This window comes from Miniopterus schreibersii (genome assembly GCF_964146895.1).
Source record: "Miniopterus schreibersii genome assembly, chromosome: 7".
NCBI classification, from domain to species: Eukaryota; Metazoa; Chordata; class Mammalia; order Chiroptera; family Miniopteridae; genus Miniopterus; species Miniopterus schreibersii.
Window position 1 is genome coordinate 14042990 of NC_138108.1, and position 17168 is coordinate 14060157.

The window sequence follows — 17168 nt, forward strand, 5'->3', positions numbered from 1 at the left end:
TTCTCACTCATCATTAATATTGGTCAAAAATGTCTCTTATTTTATTTAAAATTAGTGCCTTACCCAAGGACCTGGCAAAAAAACCCACAAAAACAAAACAGCAGGTCTACTTATATTAGAAAATTTGAGGAGGGTTTAATGAAAATCACATTTTACAGAGGTGTGTACAGGGTTTAAGAGAAGCAAGAAGGCATGGTATAGAACCTGGAGACTAGCAGTGCAGGGGAACTGTTACCAGCCCTTGGTCTGAAAACATAAAAGGGGGGAGAGGCTGTGAGACGCCAGGTGGAAAACTACCTGGAGAGGCTCTCTGACAGGCACTGTGGTCTTCGGTAGAGGAACAAAGCCAGCCCTCAGCACCCTGCCAGACAGGGAGATGGGCGCATAAGCACCCCGGCCTCGCCATCCTCCGGGCCTCCACCTCCCTGGGGGGGCCTCCGCTGGCCAGAACCAACCAGCAATAGGAAGTCCTGTTAATCGCAAGGGAGTCTGGACTGTTTTCATCAGAGAAGGAATCTGTTTCTGTTGACTTTTTATAGAATATTATATTACTAATAAACTATTCTTCAACTCAAAGCGAGTTAACGCTCTCCTCATCCTGTCTATTGTTAGACAAGGCTTCAGACCAAGAGAGGACTTGCGCAGGCCCTAAATTTTGGGTTGAAAATAATGCATTCTATCGGAAACAATGGAGTACAAATGTAAAGTGCCCCTAACTTATAACAGATTTCTTATTAGTTGTTACAACTGTATTCAATCAACTGTACCCAAGTAACTGAACTAAACTATTCCTAAGCAAAAGCCAAAAAAATGACAGGCTGGTGAAAAAATTATTTTGGATGCTAGAAACATTTGCCTTGGTATCACACTCTCAAGTTACTTGAAAATTTTGTAAATTGGGACAGACATAGGACACACACACACACACACACACACACTCCGATAGCCAACAAGCTAACTGATAGTAGCTGTACCGTTCATAATTAAGTGGGGAAAAGGGGGGGAGGGATACAATTGTCAGACTCAGACAGATGAATATTAGCATGCCGGCTCTATGCCAACAACCTACAAGTGATAAAACACTGAAATTAGGTTCCAAGTTAAGTAGAAGGTAGGATGTATTTCTAGAGTGGTCAATCCTATAACCACTAACAAAGGAATAGAATATAAAACTTAGAGGTCTTAAATATTAAAGTCTGTACCTTGCATAGGAAAGAATTATTGTTTCTTTTAAAATAAAAGGATTCGATTTTAGATAAAGGAAGGGAGAGAGAAACATCAATGGTTTGCCCCCCACACGCACCCCAACTGGAGTTTGGACCCACAACCTGGGCATGTATCCTGATCAGGAATCGAACCCACAACCCTTTGGTGCACAGGGCAATGTTCCAACCAACTGAGTCACGCCAACCAGGGCAAGAGTCACTGTTTCAAATTTCAAGTCTGAGGTTCAATGCCAACATTTCCCATAAAGCAAATATATAAATTAGTTAACAATTCCCAGGAAAATAGTGTTGTTTGGATTTGAGGATTTGGTTTATTTATTGTTTGATCTTTGCCCATCTTAGCAAATACTTCTTTTCTTAACCAATAAATGGGAAATGGAAAGAACAAAGTCAAGGCAGTGGCAGACGATGAGACTGCTTTTTCAAAAAGCCTCTGCGTTCATTCCTGGGGTCAAGACCAGTGTGCATTGAGATCATCCTTCAACAATTTGCAGAAACTCACGTCACCTGTTTGTGCTCTTTGACGGCGACGTTGAAGGCTATGTAGCTGCAGTGGTCTGGCCTGGTACTCTAACACCTTAGAATGCGTGTGCTTGTTTGTCTCCACACACCACCCGGGGTGCAGCCCCAGGACGCGCAGCGGGCCAGGGGGCCGCTTTCAGCGCTGGTGCTCTAGTCTCCTATTATAGGTAATGAGATCATCTACCTTGGCCACGGCCTGGTAGCAAAGCAAAGCTAGGACCTTTTAATCCACTCAGTATTTATTGTTTCCCCAAAGCCAATATTCTCACTAAATAACCGAAGGTAAAAATTCAATTCCAAAAATCTAATGACCCAGGAATTGCAGATTCCACGGATTACCGTTTTTATTCGTGATTGTATTCCTTGTATTCCAGGATGAGCATGGGTTGTTACCGCTGGTGTACATTCCAATTGGGAGGTGTGGGAAAAGCCAGCAAACGACAAACGAACTCTGAAGGAGCTGGGCCGCAAGCTTCCCAGGATCGCAGATGTCCCCTTGAAAAACGAGGGAGACATTTCTGCCAGGAGCTGAAAACAGATCCTTATTGTTCGGGGAAGCTCGCCCCCAGGAGAGTTATGGCCTTAAGGAAAACGTTAAGCATATAGCTCAGAACAAAGCCACTTGCTTTTGCGCATTTTCTGGTCTCTACTGATCACTATCTCTCACACCTGCTTTCTGTAGCTCACAATAAAAATCGCTGGACGGTGAGGAGGGCTGCTGCAGCGCCTCCAGGGCCTCAACCCTCTGCGTCTCCACCTAAATTCTACATCCTCCGTGTCTCCAGTTTCTTCGCGTCCCGCGAGCACAACAATTGGCGCAGCGAGCAGGGTCCACAGCGACGGTCTCAGTAAGTCCCGGGGAACCCGAGAGGGGCAGATGCGCTAGAGGAAAGCGACACTCCCAGGAAAGGGGGCAGAGCCTGGGGACTCCCCAGCCGCCGAAACGCAGTGTACAAGGTGGTTACAGAGCTTGCTGGTGAACTGGGGCATAAAAGTGAAAGAGAAACAGTTTAAAGAATTATTCACGGCAGTAAAAAGACACTGTTATTGGTTTCAACCGAAAGGTAAAGCACAATTAAATCTGAAAGTATGGAGACAAGTTATGCGGGCTCTTAGAAGAGCACAGCAGTTAGGGGACCCTGCTCCTATGGGGGTACGGTCATTATGCAATTTCATCTCCACGGCAATTGCCCCGTTTCAGTGGGACTCTGAATGCAGCACAGATTATGAGAGGCCTGTTTTTGATGGAGATAAACAAGGGAATGTTCTGTCGGGAAACTATAGATCGGGCCCCAAGGCCTGGGCCCCGGGGTAAACAACGTGGCCTTTCAACAATGCCAGTCTCCGGGGGAAGTCAATTACCCCTCCATGCCCGCACCAGTGTTTCAGAACTAATGCCTGCTGCCCAGGGGAGCGCTGCACTGGGCCTTCCTAGTGCGCACGATGTTACACTAGTCCCGGGTGCAGGAGTTCAGAAGTTGCAGACTAATGTGTTTGGGCCTATTCCTGAAAATACTGTAGGACTATTGTTAGGTAGAAGTAGTTTGACAACACAGGGAATTTTAGTGCATACTGGAATTATTGATTCAGGCTATTTAGGTGAAACCTTAGTCATGATCAGTGTATCCAAAACTACTAATATCGATGCAGGGCAAAGGATTGCACAATTGCTTATATTACTATATATTAAGAGGGAAAGCCGCACCACTCCAGAGACAAGGAGGGTTTGGAAGCACAGGCAAACAGATTTCTGGCATACTGTCATTAATGATATATGGCCCAAAATGAAATTGAGGGTAAATAATAGGGAATTTGAAGGATTGTTGGACACAGGAGCAGATGTGTCTATTATAGCTTATCAGAATTGGCCGAAAGAATGGCCTTTGCAAACGGTTAGGGCTCAATTTACTGGAATCGGCACACTAACCAATGTATATCAAAGTACTAAAGAATTACAGTGTGTCGGGCCAGAGGGACAGATAGGACCTTGTCAGTTTTATGTGACTGAGATTCCTTTAAATTTGGGGAAGAGATTTGTTGACTCAATGGGGAGCCACTTTCAAGATTCCTACTATATCTAAATCTGAATGACAGTTCATGCTCAATTGTCATAGTTCTGCAGCAGGAATAGCATTTCCAAATTTAGAGTAGGGGCCCCTGTACAGCGCTTCGCTTTACAACTCACCTGGAAAATGGAACAACCCATCTGGGTGGAACAGTGGCCCCTTTGTCAAGAGAAATTAGAAGCACTGCGTGACTTAGTACGGGAACAATTACAAGCTGAACATATTGAGCCTTCCTCTAGTCCTTGGAATTCCCCTGTGTTTGTGATAAAAAAGAAATCTGGAAAATGGAGAATGCTGACTGATCTTAGAAAAGTTAATGAGCGTATTCAACCCATGGGTCCTTCACAGCCAGGAACGCCTTCACCAGCTTTAATTCCACAAAAATGGAGTATCATTATTGTAGATCTAAAAGATTGTTTCTTTACGATTCCCTTGCATCCCAAAGATAGAGAAAAATTTGCCTTTACGATCCCTATACTTAATAACGGGATGCCTAATGAGAAACATTAATGTAGGGTTTTGCCACAAGGCATGTTAAATAGCCCTACTGTGTGTCAACAATTTGTGCACCAGCCCCTACAAAAAATCAGAAAAGCTTATCCTGATAGTTTAATCTATCATTATATGGATGATATTTTGTTTGCTCATCCAGAAATGCCTGTTTTACAACAGATATTTAACATGGCTCAGCAGGAATTGACAGAATACGGGTTAATTATAGCTCCTGAAAAAGTTCAAACTACAACACCCTTTAAATATTTGGGTCAGTTAATTGAGTCTACGACTATCACACCCCAAAAGGTGACCATTAGAAGAGATAGTCTAAAAATGCTCAATGATTACCAAAAATTATTAGGAGATATCAGTTGGCTACGACCATCCTTAGGGATCCCTACATATGCATTGACTCATCTCTTTCAAACTCTAGAAGGCCCTCCAGAACTAGATAGTCCATGGGAATTAACCCATGAAGCAGAAATGGAATTAAACTGGATCGAACAGCATGTTCAAAGGGCTCAGATACATCATATAGAGTCAATGAAAAATTTCCAGTTGCTAATATTTCACACCCCACATTCTCCTACAGGATTGCTAGTATAAGCTATGAATATTATTGAATGGGTATTTCTGCCACATCGTAGTCAGAAGAAAATGGAAGAGTATATTTCAAAAATATGTTATATAATAATCTGAGGTCACAATTGTTTAAGAAATTTAACTGGGAGAGACCCTGACGTAATTATTGTGCCATTCAATAATGCACAAATTCTAACATTGTAGCAATTAAATGAAGATTGGCAAATTGCCTTGTCTGATTTTCTTGGAAAAATTTCTAATCACTATCCCAAAGATAAATTATTTCAATTTCTAAAGAAAACACAATGGATATTATCCACTATAGTTCAAAAGGAACCCGTTAAGGGACTTACATTTTATACAGATGCTAATAAGGCTGGAATGATTGGGTATTCTGGGGAAAAGATTTCCCGAGTAGTAAAAACCTCTCTAACCTCTGTCCAGCAGGCGGAGATATCAGCCATTATCCTATTACTGCAAGAGCAAGAACAAACAATGTAGTTACTGACTCTCAGTATGCTGAACTCACAGTTAAACATATAGAAACAGTCACTATTATTGAGGATTCCTCACCAATTAATTTATTATTATTACAACCACAGCAGTTAATTCGTGCACATAAATGCCCACTCTATATCACCCATATAAGGGCACACACACAATTTCCTGGACCCATGGCAGGAGGTAATCATGAAATAGATCAGAAATTGATTGGATCAGTTTTAAAAGCCACATAGGCTCATGCCTTACATCACCAGAATGCAAGGGCCTTAAAAGATGATTATCATATTTCCTGGAGGCAGGCTCGTCATATTCTGCGTCATTGCCCTATCTGTACATGAATACAAGGACCACGAATGCCAGAAGGGGTAAATCCTTGAGGCGTTGCTAGTAATAATTTGTGGCAAATGGACGTAACACATTTGTCTGAGTTTGGAAAGTGGCAATATATACATCATACTATAGATACTTATTCTGGATTAACTTGGGCGACCCCCTTACCTAATGAAAGAGCTGACGCTGTTATAACACATCTTCTTGAGGCTTTTGCAGTGATGGGTCTTCCTAAAGCCATTAAGACAGACAATGGACCTGCATACCTGGCAGGCAAAATGCAACACTTCTTTTCTAAATATCATATACAACATGTCACAGGCATTCCTTATAATCCACAGGGCAAGCAATTATTGAACGAGCTAATAGAACCCTCAAGGAGATGCTGCGAAAACAAAAAGGGGGAATAGGGACTCAGTCACCTAGACAGAGAATTGCAAGAGCTCTCTTTACTATTAATTTTTTGAATAAAGACACTCAGGGTGCTACTGCAGCTGAGAAACATTGGGCTCGTGAGAGTCCTTCAGAAGTACATCAACCTGCGTATGTAAGGGATGTCCTTACAAATACCTGGATCCCCGCTGAAGTTTGCGGTGGGGCCGTGGTTATGCTTATGTTTCCACAGGTCAACAGAAGTATTGGACTCCCGTAAGGGAAATCAAGATTAGACATGAACAAGCGAAGGAGGAGTGAATTTGGCAACTTAACTCGAAGCGTGCAGAAGTTAGATCTTCATGCACAAACCATCACTGCCCCTTTGCCTCAAACACAAAGGGCTACGGTTCCTACTTGGGGCCAACTGAAGAAGATGAATCAGAAAGCTGAACAAGCGTTGCAAGGGGCTGGACAGCCAGTGAATGCAGCTGCCCTTTTCCTTGCCATGCTCGCTGTTATTTCCACACAGGTAACGCCTATCCAAGCAGAAAACCCCACTTACTGGGCATACGTCCCTAACCCACCCCTAAACGGGGGAGTAGGGGGGTGGGATTCTACTGTTCCTGTTTATACTAGTGAAACATCGTGGGTGCCAGGACCTTTTGCTACTCGAGGCCCAATAGCTCCTCACGAAGAGGGGATGATTATTCCCTTTTGTGAAGTAGGAGTAGAGGGTCTACCCATATGCATAGGCGTTTCTGAGCATAGCTTAAAGGTACAGACTGCTGCCTGGGTGTCTATAGTCTGAAATTCTACTAGGAAAGATAAAAAATTGAGGAAATTATTTTTACTCCAGGGAAAAACTTTCAGTGGCAACATCAGCAGCAGTGGCCCGCCCTCTCCTGAATGGCCACCATGCCGGACCACTACGGCAGCATCTTGGAGTGACTGGGTACATTGGGAACAATGTAGAGGTGAAGTGGCTCGGGTTCTTATTAATACTTCCTATGGGAGTGTCACTGATTGGAGCCCTCACGGTTCTGCCCGAGCGAAGGGTCAAGGTTCGGACTTACGGTGGCGTTCTGCTGGTCATGGCAATATATCTACACGTGCTAATGGCACCATCCAATGGCATGGGGGGGCATGTCTGCGAGTGCTCCACATCTAATCGGTGGGCCCTCTCAGTCCCACCTATGGAAACTGATGAATGCATTAAACCCTATGTGTGCTTGGAATGGGAATATATGGCAAAACATTACGACTAATCAAACTCAGTTACAATTTACAAGGAACTTGACGTGTTGGACACAGGCTTGTCCGATTGCCATATCTTATAATGATTGGGCAGGTATTATGGAATTCGACTAACTATACTCTGACTTGTCATAATTGTTCTTTTTATACCTGTGTGAATTTCTCCACCCCCCTTAATAGTTCTTTACAGGACATTTATCTGCTGAAAGCGCGCTCTGGGATATGGATACCGGCCCAACTGTCCCGTCCTTGGCAAGATTCCCCAACCATGATGTTGTTTCATCGGTTGGTAGAATATCTGAAAAGAGGCAAAAGAATGATTGGCATGATCATTGCCCTTATCATGGGGCTTATAGCTGCCACTGCCACGGCGGCTACGGCTGGAGTAGCCTTGCACCAAGGTGTGCAAACTGTACACTATATACAGCAATGGCACACTAACTCTGAGCACTTAGGGCGTCTCAGAGGCGGGCTGACTCAGAAAGTAATGCTAGACTAGGAGACTTAGAACAAGCTGTAGTTATGTTAGGAGATCAAATAGTTTACAATGTCAGATACATCTTAGATGTGATTGGAACACGTCTACCTTTTATGTCACTCCTATTCCTCGGAATCAAACACACTCTCCTTGGTCTATAGTATGAAAACATTTAATATACCACTCACATAACGTGACTGAAGAAATTGGGGAATTACAAAACCATATTTCTACTACTTTTCAAAATCAACTACAACTAGTTTCTGGGACTGCTTTAATACAAGGGCTGCAGGAAGGCTTACAAAAGTTAAATCCTCTTAATAGTCTTAAAGCAGTGGGAGGAGGTGTGGCTGGAATTTCCATTCGCTGTTGTATTGCTTTTTGTCTCCTACACAGAGTCTGGAGAGGAGCTCGCCGATCGCAAAACTTAATCACCAAAGCACAGCACAAGGTAGCTGCCTTCTCTATCCTGCTTCATCAAATTCAGCAAAAACAAAAAGGGGGAAATGGAGGAAAAGGTCAGCAAACAACAAGCAAACTGAAGGAGCTGGGCAGCAAGCTTCCCAGAACGCAGATGTCCCCTTGAAAACGAGGGGGACCTTCCTGCCAGGAGCTGAAAACAGATCCTTATCGTTCAGGGAAGCTCGCCCCCAGCAGAGTTATGACCTTAAGGAAAATATTAAGCATATAGCTCTCAGAACAAAGCCACTTGCTTTTGCGCATTCTCTGGTCTCTGCTGATCACTATCTCTCACACCTGCCTTTCTGTAGCTCACAATAAAAATCGCTGGACGGTGAGGAGGGCTGCTGCAGAGCCTCCAGGGCCTCAACCCTCTGTGTCTCCACCTAACTTCCACATCCTCCGTGTCTCCAGTTTCTCCGCGTCCCGCGAGCACAACAGGTAAGTGCTCGTGACACGCCAGTGATTACATATTTAGAATATTGTGTCCATTTTATATCAAACAACAAGATCCCATGCCATCATAAACAGAATCTAAATGCAGTGTTTATGGAAAAAGTGAAATAGAGCCCTCTTTTCATGTCTCCTCTCACTCCATACCACACTTTACAGGAATGGCCAATAATTATGTCCTATGTTAACTGACTTTTATATTATTTTTCTCTTTCACAATCTTTTTTTTTTTTTGCAATTAGACTAGGTTTTATAAGTATATTAACAATTACTTGGACATTAAACATGTTTTCTGGTCTTTACATCACCGAGAATCTTTTTAACTCTTACTCTTCCCCCTTTTAAAGTTTTGCTTTATTTCTTTATATTGATTTATTTTTTTATTCAGATATAATTGACATAGAACCTTTTTCAATTCTGAGCTGTACAAACTTCTCTTTGGTGTTAAGAACAGCTTAAGAAACTTTAAAGTTTATAATACAGTATGACAGCTGTCAGGGGATTGGCAGGAGGGAGGCTGGGGGGCTGTGGGGCCTGAAGGGATTGAGAAAAAAAGAAAGAAAAAACTCACAGACATGGACAACAGCGTGGGGATTGCTGGGGTAGTGGGGAGGTTGAGGAGGGTGCAGGGGGATAAGTGGAGATGGAAGGAGACTTCATTTGGGGTGGTGAACACACAGGACAGTGTATAGGTAATGTGTGGTGGAATTGTGCACCTGAAACCTGTATAATTTTGTTAACCAGTGTCACCCCAATAAACTTAAAAAATCAAATAAAATAGAATATCTACATGGGCTCGAGTTACTCTGTTAGTTAAAGTCCAAATTACGGTTCCAAACCTTTTAGGTGTAGTCTACATATTCTACCTGTAGAGCTTCACAGCTCATCTCTACAAATAATGATAATTTTGTCTTAACAAAAATGCCTTTACTGTCCCATTGTTTTATGTAACGTTGGGCATTTGCTTAACATAAACCTTCTCTATCATGTTTAGGAACTTTCCTTCTAGTCTCCAGTGAAGAGTTTAGTTTTTTTGCTTTTATTTGTTTTTAATGTGTTGGACATTAAGTGTCATCAAATGCATTTTCAAACTCTATTGATACCTCAGTGTCAATTAGTTTATCTTATTTGATCTGCTGTTCAAACATTTTCTTAACTCACTTGCTGGTATTGAAATGTTTGTATTTTTAGAATAAACTCTAGTTGGCTATGGCATTTTTTGGCATAATACTAAAAACAAATTGCTATCATTTCTTAAATTTTGTATCATGTTCACAAGTGAAATTGGCTCCTGGTTGGTTTTTTCAGCTCTTTTTTAGACTTGGATATACTGGGATGTAATAGTTTCATAAAATGAATTGGTATGCTTTTCATCTCTTCCTGCGTTATAGAATGTTTTAAACAAATGGGAATTACCCAGCTCTTTGTTAAGTGTTAAAAACTCATCCATATAATTGTCTCAGTCCAACACTTGTTTTAGAAGTAAGCTTTTTGAGCAATAACATTTACTTTTTATAATTATGTGAGAAAAGCATGTACATTTATGTTCATGTTGTCAAAAATTTAAAAATACAGGTCATCAAAAAGAAAAGAAAATCATCCTAATATCACATTCTAGAATGCATATTAAATTTTTCCCTAGTAGTTATTTTGGTTGTGTAATTCCCCAATAGTTATCATCTTTTCATTGACAATGCTCACTCTCGTCTCCCCAGCTACACCCATAAACACAATGAATTTATTTTATTTTGTTACCTAGTTTCTCTCTTTCTCTTTTTTAAACTTAGCAGTCTATTGTGAAAACTCTTTCCATGCCAACAAAAGTTTCTAATAATATCCTTTTTAATGGCAATGCTTTTTTATGCTGATGGACACTGTAATTGATTTAATCAATTGTAGAGGATGACCCTTGAACTTAATCTCTCATAATCACTGTCTCACAAAAACACCTTGTCACAGAATAATCCCCTCCTTTGACAACAGACTACTCTCACATATCTATCCTGTGACTTACCTCTGTTTACCCATCCTCCCAAAAGCAAGAATGGTTTTATCCATTCTTGTGGATTAAAAGGCTTTCATCAGAAATTACAAGTGTACCTGTTCCAATCACTAATTTAAAAAAACCCATAAAATTGTACATGCTTTCTCAGATTGATGACCCATTAGCCTGTAGAGGGAACTCCAAGCCAAAAGCTGTTACAGCTGAGAGCTCCCTTCACTCTCGAGAATTCCTTTTCTCCTTTGTTGTGGCAGCCAGCTGGCTGATGGCAGCGTTTCCCTTTTCTCACTGGCACAGCTTCCCTCATTAGGAGCCCAGCTAAGGGAGGGAGCCTTGGCTTTTTGCCTAGGGATGGCCATCTCCATCAAGTGTGAGCTCAAATAATTTAAGAGTGATGGCAGGAGTCGTGCTCTGTGTGAGCTATGGCCATTAACACAGATATTTGTACCTCAAAGACCCCCAAAAGGCCCCTGTTCCCTTCAGCTCCTATCCTGCTGAGCTAGGAGGTGCTAGTGGAGGTCTTCCACCTACTTGTAATTCTGGCTTCTTCTTACGCAGTAAACCAACCAACCGTTGGTTGTTTGGCCCATCACTCATGCCAATCTAGGTGCATAATATCGCTCATGAATTTCATTCAATTGGAACATATGAATGGTACCCTTTCCTTGCCTCAGCAGTGATCCAGAGTTTCTTCTGCATTTTTGTGGGAATTTGGGAAAAAGGAAGATCCAAACACATGTGCTCAAATTGCCATCTTGAAGCTAGGAATAGTTGTGCAGACAACGGCTTTATCACTAGATAACATACAGGCTTGATGACAATGCCAAGGAACCTTGGCGCAGAAGGAACACACACAGTGCAGCGTATGTCCTTACCAAAGGTGAGAGGAAAAGTAATATTCTTCAACTGCCAGGGCAGGAAGTGAAATTTCATAAATTTAACATGGGACTTCAGGGTCATAATGATAAAATACATCATGGCAGGTTTTATAAAAACCAGGACATAGCACATTTTGTCATTTCCCTCTACTTGAAATGTAGAAAAGACTATGCAATAGTAGGGGAGGGAAGGAGGGAGGAAGGGACTATTCCGAGATGATTTACTCTCCCTACATCTATGAGAAACATATTTTGGAATTCTCACTAGAACCCTTGACGTCCTTAGATTTGAAGCTGTATGAGTTCAGGAAACTGGTATTTGGCCAGGAATTTAAAGATTGTTTTCTCTATTAAGTAAGGACATAATTTCTGAATTTACTAATGTTTTTGGAACATGAGTCTTTTTAAACAAATTTAAAATGTGAAAAACATTTTTCTATTTCAAAACATTTAAAATGTAGGGGTACTTTATAAATGGAACTGCTAATATTCATCTAAACTAATGGCAAGAAAATCAATAATGAAGTACTACCTATTCTCTTGCATTTGAAAGAGCTGAAAATGGAGAAATTCTTTTTTATAAGGAAGAAAATGCCATTCTTACTAAAAAGTTGTTTTAAAAAAGCTGTTTAAAAAAAAACAACTAAGAATGATAGGATGTGATATAATTTTTAAAGACAATCCTTCCATTTGGCAAATAACTACTGTGGGTCTAGTATATGACAAGTACTATTCTAGATGTCAGGGATCAATAACAAACAAAAATTCCCTTCCCTCACGGAGGAACATTCCAGTGGACAGAGACAGAAAGTAATCGCAATAAATGAGTCAAATATATAGAATGCGTGTGGCGGTAAGTACCACAGAGCAGACTGAACAGGTGAAGAAGATGGAGAGTGCAGAGGTGGGGGGACGTATTAATTTCCTATTGCTGTTATAAATGATCAAAATAACACAAATTTATTACCTTACAATTCTGGAGGTCAGAAACCCAAAATGGGCTTTACCAGGCTAAAATCAAGGCATTGGCAGAATTCTGTTTCTTCTACAGGCTCTAGGGGAGAAGAGGCTTCCTCGCCGTTGCCAGCATCTAGAGGTCACCCACGCTCCTTGGCTCACATCACTCCCACTGCTGCTTCTATCATTTACCCTTCTCCGAGTCTCACCCTCATGACCCCCTCTTTCAAAACCCCTCGTGATTACATTGGGCCCACCCTGACATTCTAGGATAATCTTCTTCTTATAAGATTATCTTTTAAAAGTAATTAAATTTTTTTTCCAGTTACAGTTGTCATACAATATTATATTAGTCTCAGGTGTACAACATAGTTATTATACATTTATATAACTTATGTAGTGGTCACCTTGGTAAGTCTAGTACCCATCTGACACCAGGATAATCTACCCGTTATAAAGATTCTTACACTCCGTGGATTCCAGGTAACCAGCGTCAACTGACCTGCACTTGGTAAAGCTAAAGCCAAGAGTTTCATCTACTCCTCTTCTTCAGATACTTTCATGTCTCTGTAATGCTCTTTGGCAACACTAAATACTCAGTTCTGGGTACATAATGTTGCTGGCAATGACTGCTTTAGGGCTTGGAAATTATCTTGTTTCCTAAAAATGATGGATGTGAGGCCGGTGCTATGGATATCCTGCGTGTCCTATTAACTCTTTGGGTTCTTTAGAAAGTGAGAAGTTGTACATTATCTAATACAACTATGAGGTCCTAAAAACACACACAACCTTTTCTGGAAAAAAAAACAAAACAAAAAACAGCCCAGGTTGCATGTGTTCAAAGAACTTCACTTCTCCCCAGGTATCCAGAGCCCCACACACCAAGCCTAAAACCCTGAGTACTAAATTGGGGAGAATAGCTTTTGAGCTTAATTCTAATGTAAGAATTTTGAACTTTGGCCTTTTAGCTCACAAGGACAATGAAATTATTTATAGGACTTAATTCCTCTGGATGGATTTTAGTATCTATGTATTTCCATTTGAGAGGAAGCTTTGTTTATGGACTCTATAATTTCTTTCTAGGACTGTGATCATTGAAAGAATGTTATATTCACTTTGGGAACTCCCCCAATTGTTGGAATTGTACTATTGGTATTTCTCTGTATTTTTTTATTGGAGTGTCTTTATTGCATCATTTGATCTTTGAAAGACTAGAAAGGATTATTCTTGACATTATGTGGGTTGAGAAATAGAATAGGATGTGAGCATTCAGCCTTGGATCCAAACTGGTTTTGGAGTTAGTTGAATTAATGCATTGCTCTGACCCACTTCAGAGTTTTCTGGGTACCAAATCTACCCTGCCCACTGGAGGTCCCCGGGGGAGCCTCAACAGAGGAGTGGTTGATATTGGGAGTGGCCCCACAAAGGAGGGGGCAGGACTGTCCCTAGAGGGAGGCAGCCACTCTCCTGGGTGCCCACGGGTTTAATGGTTAATTCAGCAGATCAAGAAAACGACAGGAAATATTAGTAGGAACTTTCCCCACATCCATGACATTTCCTTCCATATGGAAGTTACTCCACTATCTGTAACAGTTCTGGCTTCCTGCTCCCTCCCCACAGTCCTCAAAGGCAGAGTGAATGGTAAATGTGAACAGGATAAATTGTGTCACTCCCTGGGCCAGTCTGTGCACAGAGGCCCCTTTGGGAGGTCCAACCCAGTGCAGCACTGCCTGGACCCGGGACTGGGTAGAAAAGTCTCCTCAGTTCTATGCTTCCTAGTAGGAAATCCATGTGGCTCTAATACCAACTGGCATCTAATACCAATTGATAGCCTTTTATCAGTAATAAAGGTGATATTTGGGCTCCTTATTATTTGTCTTATTTCTCAATTGGTTCAGAAACTGGGCATGAAAGGATGATGTTATTTCCTGAACCCCTCAAAGGTCCCATCATTGGGGTAAGAGGTATTCTTTCTGCTGGAGTTATTAGATTAGTAGAATAGAAACCTGGGGCTGCTGGTAGACATCTTATCACTGTATTTGGGTGATGCGGAATGTTCTTTCTGAAAATAAGCCAATGAAAAGAAGGCAGAGCCAGAAATATTGGAAAGAGACTGGGTCCTGATGACAGATATTAAGCATCTGTATCTAGCTGTGTCTGATGCCTGTGAACTTTTCAGTTACAGAAGCCAACACATTCCCTCCCTCTGTTGCTCAGGCCAGTCAGAGTAGAGTTTGGACCCCTGCATGGAAAGAGACCTGACCAATATTGTTTAGGGATGAGCTGTTTTTCTTGAGTCTCAGTCAGGAAAACATCTGCTTTTTAAGATGTTTCTGAATTGGATAAAATGTAAATTTCCAAGTTGCAAACCATTAGCATTAAGCATAAGACCCTGGCCTGCAGACAAAGTAAATGGCTACTCCCAGCCCTACTCCCTTCAGAGAGGTTCTTGTCAGATACCTGGAGGGGGCAGGCGGATGGTTGTGGCTGAGGAACAGAATGCTGCTTTCCCAAATCAAAAAAGGGCTGCTTGGTGGGTAAATACATTATGTTGTACCCGAGTTGTTTTGTGTGTGTGTGTGTGTGTGTGCATGTTGTTTTGCTTGTTTTTGAGTTTTCATAGCAAGTTAATTTTCTTCACACTTGAATATATATTTGATTTAAAAATCTCTCATGACAGCAACTTGAGTAACTCATATGTGAAATTTTAGAAAGAGTGGCACTTCTTATGGTGGGAACTGAAAGATATGTGATAGAGAAATTACATATGCTTCCTTACAGAAGGTGTCAGAAGAAAAGGCACATTAATTAGAAATTAACAGCAGTAACAGTTTAAGACTGAGTTCATGTCTGTCTCCTTAGCATTTTAGGAGTACAAACAGGCCTGTCATCATAGAAGAATTTCCTAAAGACTCCCTTATCAAGAGTCAATTGTAAAGCTGAGACAATTGCTCCAAGGGCAAAAGAAAATCCTGTGGAACAGCAGAGGATGGGAATTCTGTTGGAAATGTTCTCCACTCAGTCAGAGCCACAGGGTCACATCTCTGAAATGAGATACCCACTGTGGTATATGATTGGCGATCACAAGGGAAGGAGACAATAGGGTTTAAGATACCAACAGGAAATCTAAACACAGACAACTCACTGGACTGTGAAATTGGTTGCTTAATGGTTGGTATGTCTAGACTGAATCCACACATGATCATGCACAGTAACAGAAAGAATTTACCAAAAAAAATGGGGATGAAAAATAGTTCATATTTATGCCTGAATTTATTAAAAGAAACCATGTGTGAATTAGATAACTCTTAGGGTTCATGATTTTTATGTGCTTTTGCAGGTTTTCTTTCTTTCAAGTCCAGTGGATTCTTTGGGCTAGTTACTTACACATTGTTGAAACTACTTCTAAAAGTCAGTCAGAATAGAATGGCTTCACATCATTAATTTTAGCAAAATCTTTTGATGATTATGTGTAGCAAGAGATTTTTCATAGAGATGCTACCATCTCAATTCTGAAGTAGACAAAATGGAAAGGTATTCTACTGGAGTAACACGAGTTGAAGAGAAATTCATCTTTTATTCCTTATCAAAGGAACTAGAAAATACTCAGAGAAAAGAGAAAAATAGCCAAATAAAATGACATTATTGACCCTTGGGAGAAAGTAGAGCTGATTTGTGCTCTATCCATACTTACCAAATGTTAACTGGTGTAAAACCTTAAATACTAACTTTAAAAACTAGCTTTCCTTCCCCCCAAAAATTAGCTTCCCAGCATAGTCAGGAAAAAACTTTTTAACGATTGCAAAAATGAGACAAAAAATTTGATGGCTTTTAAGCTTTTCAACTTTATTGCGTATGATTTGATATGTCATGGTATCTATCTATCTATTTATATATAGATAGATAGATAGATTTTTTTTTTTTTTTTAATCTTCACCCTAGGATATGTTTTTATTGATTTTAGAGAGAGAAAGGGAGAGAGTGAGAGAAACATCCATGTGAGAGAGAAACATTGGTCGGTTGTCTCCCGCACACTCCCTGACTGGAGATTGAACCCACAACCCAGGTATGTGCCCTGACCGGGAATTGAATGTGCCACCCTTTGGTGTATGTGAGAACTGTCCAACCAACTATGCCACGGTGTGCCAAAGCTCAAAGCCCTTCTGCAAAGTGACTGCAGATAGGCACGATTTGGGGTCCTTGGGGACTGCCAGAGGCACAGGCTGGTCCATTGACTCGTGCGCAGTGATGTGAAAACTACCAGGAAGCACCGCTTTACCCCAGTCATGCTGACCTTTCAGTCCACAGACACCTGCCTCTCCTTCACTCCAGGGCTTTCACTCATGATGTTCCCACTGCCTGGAGCACTAGTCCCCAACTCTTCACTCCGGTCATCCTTTGAGACTCCGCTTGTGCATCCATTCTCCTAGGGGGACTTCCCTGACTGCCTACCTTTGGTTAGCATGGCCTCTCATTCAGTCCCACAGAGCCCTCTACTCCATCTTTTGAAATATCTGTGGCACTTAAAATTGCATTCATCAACATGTGACTGTCCCACGCTATACCCAGTGGAGTAAGATCTCAGCC

General features: G+C 41.4%; 1 protein-coding gene across 1 annotated transcript in view; it reads left to right on the forward strand.

Moving 5' to 3' along the window:
- Nucleotides 1-14449, forward strand: part of LOC308559500 (interferon-activable protein 208-like) — a 45275-nt gene extending 30826 nt beyond the window's left edge. The window contains exons 2-6 of the mRNA XM_081142294.1: nucleotides 2431-2596; nucleotides 6351-6629; nucleotides 8229-8283; nucleotides 8603-8732; nucleotides 12676-14449. Coding sequence (XP_080998420.1) covers nucleotides 6396-6629; nucleotides 8229-8283; nucleotides 8603-8732; nucleotides 12676-12682 — 426 coding nt within the window. The 5' untranslated portion in view covers nucleotides 2431-2596; nucleotides 6351-6395 and the 3' untranslated portion in view covers nucleotides 12683-14449. The remainder of the gene's footprint in view (nucleotides 1-2430; nucleotides 2597-6350; nucleotides 6630-8228; nucleotides 8284-8602; nucleotides 8733-12675) is intronic.
- Nucleotides 14450-17168: the final 2719 nt, after the last annotated feature.